The following is a 14,053-nucleotide window of genomic DNA, read 5'->3' as shown; positions in this document are numbered from 1 at the left end:
TCTTCAAAAGTTATCAGTTAATGAATGGAAATTCGAAGAGAAAATGAAACATCCTAAAATGGGCCTCAATTTGGACGTGCGTCTCGAACGCCTTTTTTCCTGATTTTTTTAATTTCAGGTATTGGCTATGGCAGTTTATTGACTGGCCTGCAACAATCGAGCGTCTATGGCCAGTAAGAAAAAGGCCTCAAAGTGCCTTCGAAAGCCCAATCAAAATTGCATGTCCTCACATTCTCTGCTATTATCAGAGCATTTCGGGGGCTGTACATGGGAGAGTGTCAAAGGTTACCGGTACCAACAAGACGTCACTGCAGCTGGTTCTTCTGAGAAATGTAGACAAAACGGGGCTCTATGCCCTCCAAATGGCTCTGTTTTGCATGCAGTGGAGTTACATAATTCAAAATGGCGATGGGCTTCACGACTGCATGAATTGGGATGATCACCTTAGAATAGATAGAAATATCTTTAAACCTCATTGGTTAGTCTTGCAAAAACTGCACAGAAAAAGATGAGGAAATAAGCTTTATATTTAATGCCTGTGAAACCGACACCTGTGAAACTTGTACTTTCTCTGATTGTTGAAGTGGGGTATGTAGCAGTGTTGTCTTTTATGGCAGCTTATTTACTAGTTTGCAAACCTAAAGCTAGATTTGTTTGTTTCCATTCAAAGGTGTAGGTCCTACTCCTTTAACCTTCCCTAAAAACTCGGCAACAGCAAAGAACAAACGGCTATTTTACACACGGGTATGTTTAGCACTGTTTTGTTTACTCTTTGATTGGACACAATAACTTCAGGCTCGAACAGGTCGCTCAAAGAAACGATAAGGTCGCCCCAAAATGAACTACAACGCAGACTCTGCAAACAACACCACATTATACAGTCGCAATACAGTCTGAATACACATTCTTATCACAAAATGGGCACGTTGAAGCAACGTTCAAGTAGGTGTTGGTGTTGTACACTTGCCATGAAACACAGTACATGTACATGTATATCGATAAACAGTTAGTGTTTTTACCAAGTGTTGGACGTAATCCATCGTACAGTTACTTCAAAAACACAAGTGCTGCAAGAATTTTTTACTTTAAACAAGGCTACTGTCATCACATCGACAGTTTCTTCATAAATATGGGAACAAATAGCGAGTACAGTCTAAGCGAAGTGCTTCTAACAATAATGCCTCACTTTAATGAGGAAACATTCAATAATCATTTTCAACGGCAATCTAGCTACAATTTTGAAATAAATTTCAAAATTATTGTTACTTATAAATAATGCTAGATGTTGCATGATAATTATAGATGGGGTTTTTGATATGATTAAATTAACAAACATTGACTGAAGGCAAATACACCTGTTGATTTGTCCATAAACCGCCGTGATGGATTCAAACAGAGCGAAAATTCCAACTTTCAAGTTACAAAATTCACCTTAATTGTTTGCCTGTAATAAATACACTAAAAATTAACAGTAAAATGTCTACACGCAAACTTTATCAAGAATTCAGTTAAGTCAATGCGCGTTTGGTTTCTATTTGCAATTAAAACAAAATAACATTTATGACTCGATAAACAATCGTCCTTTACAAATCCGTAAAACAACTTGACTAAATTATTGCCTGTTTTGACTCTCTTGAACTGATTTCCCTCACATACACGCGTATGCATTGGTTCGTGAAATGTCACCATGGCGCCCAGCACCATCGGTCGTAGAAAAAGTTGACACTTTCCATGTAAAGGTTGGGCTATTACAACAAGGACTTCGACTCTGAAGAATTAACTCAGAAGTGTTCTGCACATTAACCGCTTGTCACAGATTGGCAGGCACGTCTTACAATACATTTTAAAATGAAATAGTATTATGGAAAGTTTGACGCCACACAGTAGTCACGTGGAGGCTTTTTTGTGTTTTTTAAAATCGCAATTTTATGAAGTGTCGCTCGACTTTTGAGGTCTACTAACAAAGCTGTGACCAGGAGGATGATTACGTGATTACGATAGCATTAAAATCTTCTACCGAACAGAGGACCAGGGATTGTCTTGGGGAATAAATACATGTACATGTAAAGATATTTTCGTTACATAACCTAGCATCAACATAAAGCAAAAAACCGTAAATTTCTTCTCGGTTTGTTTATTGTGCCGGAAACCAAATTAAGATCCTTCGACGGGACATGAGTCATATGACTTGTCGTTTTCATTGTACCGGTAAACACGCAGTTTCCAAACATGTCAACTTTTCTCGGAATTGCTAAATCCCGCTTACAAACAAGTCACTATGATATACATACATTATCAGATCAGAGCCTGGTACAAGTAAGAGGTGAAAAACATTAATCCTCTTTCAATAATCCAAAATATCTCACCCTAATCTCTAAACATGTTCTTTAAGTAACACATAAACAGATAAATGTACATCCAGTCGAACCTCTCAGGCCAACACTAGACGTCGTACCACTGTCGTGCCGAACTTATTTCAAATGGGTGTGGCAACAGCGCGCCAGTTACGCTAAGACCAGTGTCGTGTCGCTGCCATATGGAACTACGATACCGCGACGTACCTTGTCAAGTTCCCGAAGCCAACTTGCCGCGCCGAATCGCGCTAAACACCGCGCTATTGCCGTGCCGAAGTTTAAAAATTGAGTTATTTGACTTCGGCAAGGCAGTAGTATGGTGTATAGCCTAGGCCTTAATGGTACAGCACAGTGGCTCATTTTACAAGATAAGTGATGTGTCAGAATAAATATGATCACTGGTGAATTCTTCCAGGCAGACAGAACAACAAGGCTATTACGAAACCACAGCGAATTTCGCATATCTTACTTCTTTGGACTATAAAGTACTGATATTCAGGAAAATGTTAACCATGCTGAACCTTAAGATCAACGTTCACGTACACAAAGCTTTTCCTTGAGTATTATAGATTCATGAGTTAAAATGACATCTGAAAAAAAAATCAGATACACTTTAATATATCTGGGAAGATTTCGTTTACACAGACAAACATATTATTAACAATGTTTATACTATTTCTAAACGACTCGCAGTGGGTTGTTAACCAGTGATGAAAAAGAACCACATACATGCAAAAAAATGGACAGATGATTACGACAGTGCAATATATCAAAGTTTCCGTGAATAAATAAACAAATCACGGGGTCATACATCCGGAGGAATGTGTTCAGTTTCGAAGTGGTCAAGGGTCAGGGGTCACTTTAAAAGAATCGTATACTATCTTCATCATCTGTCGGTAGTCTGTAAGCTGGTAGAGATATTTTCCGGATTCGCATGTCTACCGGTTCCACATCCAGACAATCTTTCCTGGGTAAACCCTCCTCAAAGACTTCATCTTGGAATCGTACCCGGTGTTGTTGAGGATGGTGGTGGGGGTCTGGTTCTAAGTGAGACTTGTTATTGTTGTGAGCTAGGATGGAACCGTTGGGAATCCCCCTACGTCTGTCCCTGCGTAAAGAGGGCAGAAGCTCCACTGTGCTAGCCCGCTGCCTGGGTACCATACCCTCAGGTCTCAGAAACTGGGTTAAGTGGGGGTTGTGTGGCCTCTCCCCATTCTCTACACAGGGTTCTTCCTCAGGGGTGGAGTCAGGAACTGGTGAGGGGGAGGGGGAGGAATCTGGCGTCTCGAGCCTTATCTCATGCAAACTTCCAAGGAGTTTCTCATTGGCCTTGTTCAAGGCGTCTATTTGCCTCTGCTGCTTCTTAACCGTCTGCTCCAGCTGTCTGATTTTGGAGTCTCTCTTGTTCAACTTTTCCAAGATTTCCTTTCGTTCTTTTTTCAGGCATCCCTCAATGAACATGAGTTCAGACACCAGTTCCGTTAATTGCGCGTCTTTTTCCTGCGCGACCTGCAACACTTTCTCGTCCCCCTCTTGCAGACGTAACTTCCAGCCGGTGATGAGTTGTCTAGTCCTAGTCTTCTGTAACTCCATCCGTCTGCCCATGTCCTCAATGATGTCATTGGCGTCTCGTAGTCTCCTCTTCAGCACACCTATCTCCTTCTCAAGCTGCGTGAAAAAAATGCATAAATATACAATTAACAAGGAAACAAGTTTTGAAATACAGTGGCAGCCATTTAGGTGATTCAGCATTGATCCTTTCGTGATTTTGGGCGAGATTTTTTTTTCTCTCTGAGACCAAAACAAAGTAGTTAATTTATGCCATCATATTTTCCCTGTTGGGCTATTTGTGTCTTTCGCTCGGTGAATGTACTTTACACAACGCATGCCACTAAAAATTAAAAGGACTTGTGACGTTGTGTAAAGTGAAAGCTTGCAAGCTCACCGGTGTAGTCTAACTACATACGATCCTACCATGTTTCACTGTACATCAGTAACAAACGGTGGTGTATTTATACAAAACACACACAAAAACCATTCACTGCAAATGAAGGGACCACCAAAGAATAATAAAGTTCACTTTCCATAGGAGTCGAAATCCCTTTTAGAAAAACCCATTGTCCTTGGAAAGTGTTTGGTTAACTTCTTCAAAAAGTGACTGGGCTGGCAGGACAACAAAGCCCCGGGGGACAGGGTGGCTGTGTTTGTAGAAAGGCCTACGGTGGCATGGGGCAACCCTCACAGGGATCCAAGAAAGCGAGAAGGTAAATATCTAAAATCATCCCCAAGGACGCCAAAAGAAAGAAACAAGTCGAGACACCCGACTCTACCTTGAACCCTATGAAGGTAGAGAAATCACCTTCCAGCATCATACTCCAAGTTATAAATCTGCATTGTGTGTGTATGAGGTTACTCCAGGTTCAAGTGGATTACGAGTTCTGTTCACAATACCCACTCGGTTGATTTAACTTAACTTAATCCGACCGTTTTGAAGAAAACAGCACGTTATTTCCTGCTGCAGATATCAGTTCATAATACTTAATCAATATTTACCCATAATAACGGAGATCCTCCACTGTACTCCCAACTTAAATGTATGTTCGATCAATCAAAAGTCACGGCTTCAATAAAAAAGCGATTCATAGTTGGATTTTTTATGTTATTTGGGAGCCCTCTTGCATCAGATTTCTTCTCCGTCGGGGTCTTTTTCTTTACAAATAAAAAGGTACTAAATGGTGCACCGAATGTCTATAGTTGGCTGAGCAATGAGGTTCATTTCCTGAAAGACCCGAAGATTGTTTCTAATGTATAGATTCTCTTACCTTTCGTGACAAATATGAAAATATTCACCACAATAGCAAATACGCAGACATTCGAGTAACCCACACACAAAAACAAATGCTATAAATCTGCTCTACTTGACCTTTACTGACACGAATGACCTGTTTGGCCCAATTATTGTCCATTCCAAAACTCGTGGAAGTAATCAATCCACCTCGTTAGACCATTCACGATAATCCCCCGTTGGTCAAACCAGCGAGGTCAAGATTTTGTTGACCACTACTGCATTGAATTGACCACCTATCACATACATGTGTACATGTACGTGTACATGTATATACATGTACATGTCCAAAATCGTCGTGTCTTTCTCGCTCAGTTCGTATGAACTTTTGCGGTACGTCTATTGAGTTATTTTCCACTTTGTTTGATTCAGACAAATTACAGACTTGTATCATAATAAGTGGTAGAGCCATTCACTTTTGATGGCGTCACTTGAAAAACCTAGTTGCTATTTTGAAATATGAATGGTGATATCCCACTATTATCGAACCAAATTTAAACAACACAAAACAAATCGGGATTCAAAATGCTTAAATTATTACAGCACATTAAACCTTTAACTCTGTCCACCGAAAATTGATTATTTAGGGGGCATGGTTATCAGTGTCACCTAAAAAGCTTTCTCTGGAACAAAACTGGATTAAGAAGAGTGTTCCAGACGATAACAAACCAATACAGGAAACTCCGATGTGGACGATTTCCCGTTAAAAAGTGTCTACCAGGAAACAAGTTATTGACATTGCATGAACTCTGTGAGCATGAACCACACTGGATCAACACATTTTACTTGTAGAACTTATAACCCAAATAGTCTCGATCGTCTTGGTTTATAACTAATGATGTCTCAACCTGTTCACACCTGTTGGAAATCGACTCACAACTTTCACACAAATTCGCTTCACACACATTCCTTTTCCCACGCCGTGTCAGGTCAAATACAAATAAGTTTCTGAATTGACGATTTGCCTTTTACCAATGTCAGCCAAGCGAAAAGTCTACATTCGTAACAAGCAACATACCTTCTGCACCATGTTCACATTTGCATGTTTATTTTCTCAGGCATATCAAGACTGTGAAATACCGTTTATGACATCTTAGGTCAGGCATAAACACGAGCCAGTCGTTGACGGAGTATTATGTTGGACACGGCAACCCAGCAGGGCATGTGTCAATATGGCTACGATATGGGCTGTGACTGCGCCATAAAGAGGACCATGACGGAACGAAAGGGGTATTCCTCTGGAGAAAAACTTCCTTTGTTCTAAACAAAACATCTATACACAACGATGCACAAATTCATGAAGGAAGAGTTCCTCCATATTTGCAATATTATACGGGGTTTTGTTACACATGGAATGTTTCGTCACTTGGTCAAACAGGGTAGTTGACTTAAAATGCGGAGTTTGGTACATCAATATTATGTATTACTTCTATTCAAAAACACAGCAGGGCAATAGCAATTTTAAAATCGCATAAATTGTTATAACTGTAAATTGCTTATTTTTGTCAGGCTTTCATGGCTTTTTATTTCCAGTTTACACAAATGGGGGGCACAACCCTCTTCCGTCAAGGAAATATATATACATGTATATGTACTTGATTTTAAAAGTCAAGGGCCATTTCTAACGTTTTCAGTAAACTCCAAATTGGATGCATGGCACTGGCAGTGCTGTTTGATATGGGGATAACGGTTCCTTTTCGCTCAAATATGTATCAAAACAAACACTCCACCCATTCGCCTTATTATACAAAATTGAAATCGCAACCCAAAAAAAATCACATTCCAACACAATCCGTTTTTTCCGCTTATTCGTCAGGTTCCAAATGAAATTGTTTATGAGCACCAAAAGCAAAGCCCTGAAGGATGTTGACGGACAGAAACCACGGATCTCGCTGTGAATTACGGCCAGTCGGGGACACCCGTGGGTCGTGTGACACGAGGAGCAAAAAATCCCACATAACTTTTTTGTCAAAATTGTCCTCACACTACAAAAATGACAGCGATACGGTTACAAAGTAAAGTAGGGAAATCGAGAGACGAGGTTGACATGTCACTTTGACACGTTCTGGACTTCTGGTAAACCTGACTCAGACAAAGTTAACCTGCGTTGTAGTTTCAATTCCAAACTGAATTCGCTCACGCTTTGACCTTTGTCATGTGTTCATGTTCTACCATATACATGTATTGCATCAACTAACCAGGGATTCCAACCACCCTCTGCCGAGGAACGGAGTATAAAAAGGAAAACTCCAAAATGGACAACAATTTTTCAATATCGTTACCAGCTTACATTTTATGGTAACCAAAATCACTTGCTTGTCACGCAACGGTGGCATACAAACGCCTTTTGAGTTTAACCTTGAAGATGTGAAATTCGACACTTGGACAAACTACTCCACTGCCGGGACAAGGTCGAGCAAAATGGCTTCAAATACAATGTATTACATAATAAACCCGGTCTGGGGGGTATCTCTCACCGAGGGCACGATAATAAAAGTCCCGCAATGGTGTATCTACGATCCCCGGGGCTAGAAATATTGCGGACTACATCCAGGTCTGAATTACTGAGGGAAATCAGTCTGTTCACTGTTCATGTTAGTACTGGAAGGCAGAGGCACGTACATGTACATGTATATACGAGACGTACGTCTTTAGGCTTATTGGTTGTAATTTACGACAATTGTTTATTGTTATTGAGGCCAATTAAAGCGCGTAATTTGTGGACCAAATCATAGAGAAAGTGCCTAGACTGCAGTTATTGTTCCATGGTCTCTTAGCTGTATGACAATCCGAATGGTTATACAACTCACGTTTCGAAAGAGTCATGATGGGTGTCAACTCACAAAATGGCGCCTTTTAACAAAGCATGTAGGCAAACGCATAACAGTTTATGCGGAAATGTCATTGTACTGTGGGTACAATGTCTCATAAAAATCATCAGAGGTAAAATTGCACCTTTTAGTCATGCACTGGCGCATGACTTGCAGTAATGTTGAAAAACTGTTTCTTTTCAGTCCAGATACCTTGTGAGGAAACTCAGGAAAGAATTCAAATTAAAAAGTAAACGGTATTTTTGAGAAAAGAGAGATACATACATGTAACATTCGAGTGATTGAAAAAAAAGTAATTGACCTTCCACATCAATGTAACTGAACCCAGATGGATTGTGATTAAAATAAAATCGAATTACACCCGCCTCTTTGTTTACATTAGACAACCAGTCTGCACCACAGCACAGCGTGCAACGCACGCATTCAGAAGGTATTTTTTAAAATCACTGGGACTATTTATAAGCACGCCCAGGCACAACCGTAGAAAACACGTAAACATTCGTAGCAACATGTTACTCGATTTGTGAATTATGTGAAATTTGAGGACCATGGGAAGGGAAAGAAATACCTCTGTCTGCTTGGTGTATTTGCTTCGAAGAAACTTTGGGTGAAACGTAAAGCTGCCTTTTAAGAGTTACAATTTACGCCAAAATTACCAAGCGAATACCAAAACTAATTTATTTGCAAAAACCGATAATTAAAACTGATCATGTAACTTTTCGAACTCTTGAACATATGTACCTTATTTTTAAGACCTAAAAACTGTGAGCAAGGGCGAAACAATCGATATGCAAATTCCTGCAAACGACGAGGAAACGGTTGAGTTGATACCGAATCAAGTGGCGTCAAATAATAAGAAATATTCTGGATTTTTGTTCGATGGGCAGACATGCGTGGCAATGGCAGTATTTCGAGAATTCCAAACGAACAAACACAAGATAAGTCTCAAGGACAATGTTTATGTATAAACAAGGACAGACAACAACTGAACGGTCAAACCCAGGAGGATGGTGGCGAGTTGAGGGAGAATTTTGACAGGAAAACGGAGCAGACTTTGAGACTCTCTAAATTAAATAATGACGCATATTTCTTTGCCGGCAGAACAACTGGCAAACATATGGTGCTTAGCCTCGGCTCAAGGATATTTTATGGGCAACACGTACCATTGGTTGAATAATTCAACTCAAACAATGGTCTCGGATACTAAAGTATGTTAATGTAATTTTAATAAAGCTAAAACTACATATATGTAAAAGGCAGAGATTAAATTTAAAGTAGTTTGATTGGGGGCGTGAAGTAACAGAGGCGTGAGGTGATATTTTGTAAGTCTACAATTAAGCTAAAATTGAATTCATCAAACGCCTGGGGAACGGCTGTCATCAGAAGTAAAATACACGCAAAAGAAGGCAGGCCGAGTTCTCCTCCATCGTGCTTTAGCCTTTCAGACGAGGTAGATTTATTTCCAATATTTTAAGACATGTCTCCTATTTCCTGAAGCATAAGGCATGCGACATTTGCCTTGAACAAAGACATTCCACACATTTAGGGCGGACTACTAATAGAAAAACAGAATTCACGAATTGATGAATGCAGGGTCACAGTCAGCGCGAGGTGTTACCCCCCCCAAAAAAAATATCGCGTTGTCGTCACGTATTTTTAGGATGTGAATGAAATGACTGACTGTTTACAAATCCCTATGGTTTAGATGATGGAAACAGTCACACAGACATTAGCATAGCTACAGTTTAGGGCAGAGAAGTTTATGGTAGGTCTTATTTGATGCTCATTTAAAAAGAATACAAAAATGTTTGAGAAAGAATCGCAAACAAGAAGCACTACTGACTACATTCAGCAGTGGAATTTTGGCCTACCAAGCTGCTTAGTTTTAAGTTCAACATTTTGCTTTCAGACAATAATCACTTGAGTTTCATTTCAAAACTCTTTTGAATAATCTGCTAAGCAGAAACGCATTTGTAACAAACTGTGACACCACGAACCCAGTCAACAGGAAAATATATAATTTACATTAGGATTCGGGTCATTTCGTTTGGTGATGGGTGTCAATTAGGTAGAAATATGTGCTCAGTACGTTCAAGCATCCTGCAACATCCTGCAACATGTACATGTATTTGGTGTGTTCAATTTCTACGAAAAAGCTTTCAAAATTCAGTGCCCCAACGAGCCTGACCTTACAAAGTTTCGTCTTCTGTGAGCGCTGTCTAAAGCAACTACATGTTCACTTCCCAGAAGGTGATTTAAACGACATTATCTGATCATAAATCAAACCAAGGGATCTGATCGATGTATTGTGAATAGCCCTGTGATCTACTCTTGAACAAAACATACACAAGCCGTGCATATCAGGCATTGGACGGCTCTATCACCACGTAATTAGATCCTTCTCTTCTGCTTCAAAAGAGTTGAAGAATCAAGTGAGACAGGGGAAGACAGACCTCAACAAGGGGGGATTATCGTACCCCGGGGGTACTGAACAGGGTCAACCCCCTCCATGTTCGATAAGAAGAGTATACTATCACAAATTCACCGCAGAAACGCCCAAACAATGCGAGATCACAAAACACAATCCAGTAGGGACGGGCATCCTCTGATACAGCCACGACTGAAAATGCGCCCACGTAAAAGAGAACTATTAAATGATCCAGAGTTTACAAAATTGGTTCCTTCCGTGAACATGATATAGTCTTTTATTGAAAGGAAATGAAAAGCGCCAAGTCATCTTCAAGAAGTCACCATCAACATAAAAGAAAATTTGCAAGAATGGATCCAAAAAAATCGAGCAGTCGTTACATTTCATGAAAGGTAAAGCTTCGAATGTCTGGACAAATTTATCGAAAGTTTGTAGTACATGTAATTCTATTCTCAAGAGGGATTTAAAACTTTCTGAAGAGAACCTACATTTTCCCATCCGAATTTACCCTCTCACTACCCCAGCGTGCAGTCAGCCTGGCCTCATTCAAATCTCAAGTTCATACACCTGCAAGCATTCCTGGCACCCTACCATCAATAAACTTTTGGTTTCAAGTCAAAGGTTCAACTTGATCCCACACAAAGACAGTCGGGTTCACCATTTTTTACTTGGCGCAAACGCTACAAACGGTGTTGGAAAATTTCCACTGTTCAATGCAATCTAGGGTTACAGATTACCCGCAATCGTGGGAATACACACAGGTAGGTCTATAGATTACACCTTACACTGCGAATTTACAGCAAAAATACAATACTTATACGCTTCAATGATTGTGCATGAAACATTCCACTGATACGCACGACAGACAAGGGTATAAAGAGGCTAGCCTGATACACGGCAAAATGACCCCCCCCATATTTGTGGAAATAAAATAGAATCAGATCAAATACTGATGATTTAAAACGAAAACTTGAAAGATCTTTGGTTGTCCTTGATCTATGATATAAAACAGGAAGCTGATTTAGCGTCGATTTAGAGCTCTTTTGCCAAAATCTGCCCCAGTTCCCGACTGACTTCATCATGCCACAAACCATGGTAAACAACACGATGAGGCCCTGGCCACATGAGCCCATACGAGGGCTATGAGAGTTGCGTATAGCAGCCTATAACCTTCAACTTTTCAAAATATGAACACAGTCTCTTTGATATTCTACTTACTTTCTCGTTGGGTTTCAGTTCCCGGTCGACCGACGAAGTGTGGACCTCCACCCCGTTCATTTTCTCTAGTAACATTCCTCAACAGGTGGTGAACCTTGCGTCTTATAAGATAACATCGACAAAAGTTCAGCTCCCTCTAGGTTCCGAGAACTCCCAGTGCGGCACAGTTGAATCACCGGGTAGAGCGAGCGACCTCAATGGGTGGAAACGGCCTTGGAACACGGTCGGGGAACAGAGAGAAAACTAGACTTAAATCCTGTGACGTGCTCAAAGCGTGTTCAGACACGTGCAACTCCCCACAGCGTCCATCAAGAGGGAAATATGTAGACAAACTTCACGTCTGTTACCCACACTGGTAATACAAGATCCAATCGGTCACAGATGGGTAGGAAAAGTTCTGATTTGCTTGCCTTCTGTTGAAGCAGCCTAGTTGTATGTGGCAAACGCTGGCAAATCTCGGCACACTGCGTGTTGGATTAGAGTTCGAAGATCAAACTACTAACGCATCATTAGAGATTACCACGTCAAATCTGTAAAAGCAGATTTGGACGTGTTAATCTAAAGTCAGCTGATAAAAAATGCCTGGGGGTCGACGGAGGTTGTATAAAAGTTCCAATCCAGGATGTATTCTGGAAAGATAAATCTATGTACAGTGTCGTTAAAAAGAACAAAGAGATTTTTGACAAGTACGGGCGTCAAAAACTGAAGTTTGTCCTCGGTAAGGCAATAAAAATCCACTGTGCGGCTGCGGGTCGGTTGCTACACAATTCCCAATTCAGCTGACAGTTCACAGGAAGATCGATGTTGCAAAAATGCCGTCCCTCACTGAAAGCTTGGCTTTTTCGTTCGAGGAGAAAACTGGAATGCTGAGCTGAATGTTGACTAACATTACGTCATCGGCTCAATCCGCTCAAGCGCGAACAAATTAAGCCAACAAAGGGATGATTGCCACTTCAAACAACGTGTGATTAAGTGGAGGACCAACCCATAAATAAACACGTCTGGAAATCTGCATATATCTTTGGTAACAAGGGGCGCCAATCACCAAGCGTCACTAGGGTAAAGTTTTACATACGTCATCCATTCAGTTCACCCATTGCAACGTGCTTCCTAAATTAACAAAGCAGAACAACAAAGAGTGGTATTGTTACCCAAGCATTGAAGTCATTATATAGCATATCATAATGAACGCAGAATGGTAGATCACCTCCAGTGCTCTACACTTTTTCAGCTCTCTCAAATTTTGGACACCTGAAAGTAACAAACAGTAATCAGGTAATTTAAAAGTACTATTCAATATACTCACAAACCGTTGCGCAGACTTTCTCCATGCGTAGACGAACAGTTTTCCAACCAGATAATGGACAATTAGGCACTTCTAAGATACAGGTAGGCTACCTATGTAGACTGCAGTGATGACTCATTCCTGGATGAGGGAGATGATGCACTTGAAGGAGATGAAGTGCATAGAACAGTGTCGCTCGTAAAAAATACAGTGAGCGGTTTTTGTATGGGCTTCTGAACCACATGCACACAATGCTTCATGATTTATGCAGCAGTGATGCAGGCGCCTAGGCCATACCACGTGTGTATCCACATTGCACCTCACACCGTAAGAAAGCAAGGACGCATTATACGACCACGCACATAATGGATTTGCCCAACCCACCATATTCAATACCTGTGCAACGAGACTCTACCATTTAACCACAAGAACAAATTTAGGGGCGTCAAAAAATGATAATACAAAAATATCATTTTTTAGAGCTATGAGACTTTTTTTTACAGATAGACGTGAATTAATGTTGGAATCAAATGCTGTTTTCAATTAAACGAATGGAGATATCAACCTCACCATTTTCCACTTTCAAAAATGTGGTATGTCCGAGCTCGTCTTTTCAAATTACTGTGTTCATATTATTTCCTGATGGACGGAAGTAATAAGAAGATTAATGCATTGTTTTGTTTACTTGTTGCTAAACGACCAGTTTGCTATGTGGTAGAAAAGATTCACCAAAGTAATCTAAAAATAACAACCCATATGAAAATCCTTAACCTTAACCCCTCTCCCGGTAAGCGATAATCTGCTGCAAACACTCAAATTATTGGTCATGGTTCATCAGTTCAGTAAAGCAACCCCTTCAATTTTCACTTCTTGCCCACAAAATACATGCTGTAAGCATGAACCAACTATGAAGATAAGAGGGTAATTTTCTCCACTTATCAACATCATTAACCTTTGAAGTGTTGCGTTTGCATGAACCCTCCATAAATGGACTTGTAAACATGTTTGGATCTGAAGTGTCGCCTTTTTTCTTTGCATGGCTAGGTTGTTATCCAACCCCCGCAATTGAGGACGGAAAACCATAAATGAAAT

The 14,053-nt window shown here is 40.4% G+C and overlaps 1 protein-coding gene across 7 annotated transcripts; it reads right to left on the bottom strand.

Annotated features, from left to right (window-relative positions):
• Positions 1-745: 745 nt before the first annotated feature.
• Positions 746-13,208, bottom strand: LOC110976370 (uncharacterized). 7 transcript variants are annotated; one of them, XM_022229575.2, is made up of 3 exons: positions 12,983-13,206; positions 11,677-12,786; positions 746-4,022 (listed from the first exon to the last, which is right to left on the bottom strand). In XM_022229575.2, exons 2-3 carry the CDS (start codon positions 11,749-11,751, stop codon positions 3,216-3,218), a joined length of 882 nt encoding a protein of 293 aa, XP_022085267.2. In that variant the 5' UTR covers positions 11,752-12,786; positions 12,983-13,206; the 3' UTR covers positions 746-3,215. The 7 variants fall into 7 exon arrangements, with proteins under 7 accessions (XP_022085267.2, XP_086999501.1, XP_022085269.2 ...); XM_087143375.1 differs by having other exon boundaries at positions 11,677-12,305; XM_022229577.2 differs by having other exon boundaries at positions 11,677-12,140.
• Positions 13,209-14,053: the final 845 nt, after the last annotated feature.

The sequence above is a fragment of the Acanthaster planci genome, linkage group LG11 (assembly GCF_054643075.1).
Source record: "Acanthaster planci isolate LZ-2023a linkage group LG11, COTS_SCS, whole genome shotgun sequence".
Taxonomy (NCBI): Eukaryota; Metazoa; Echinodermata; class Asteroidea; order Valvatida; family Acanthasteridae; genus Acanthaster; species Acanthaster planci.
The sequence above is the reverse complement of the archived record's forward strand: the minus strand, read 5'-3'. Positions and strand labels throughout refer to the sequence as shown.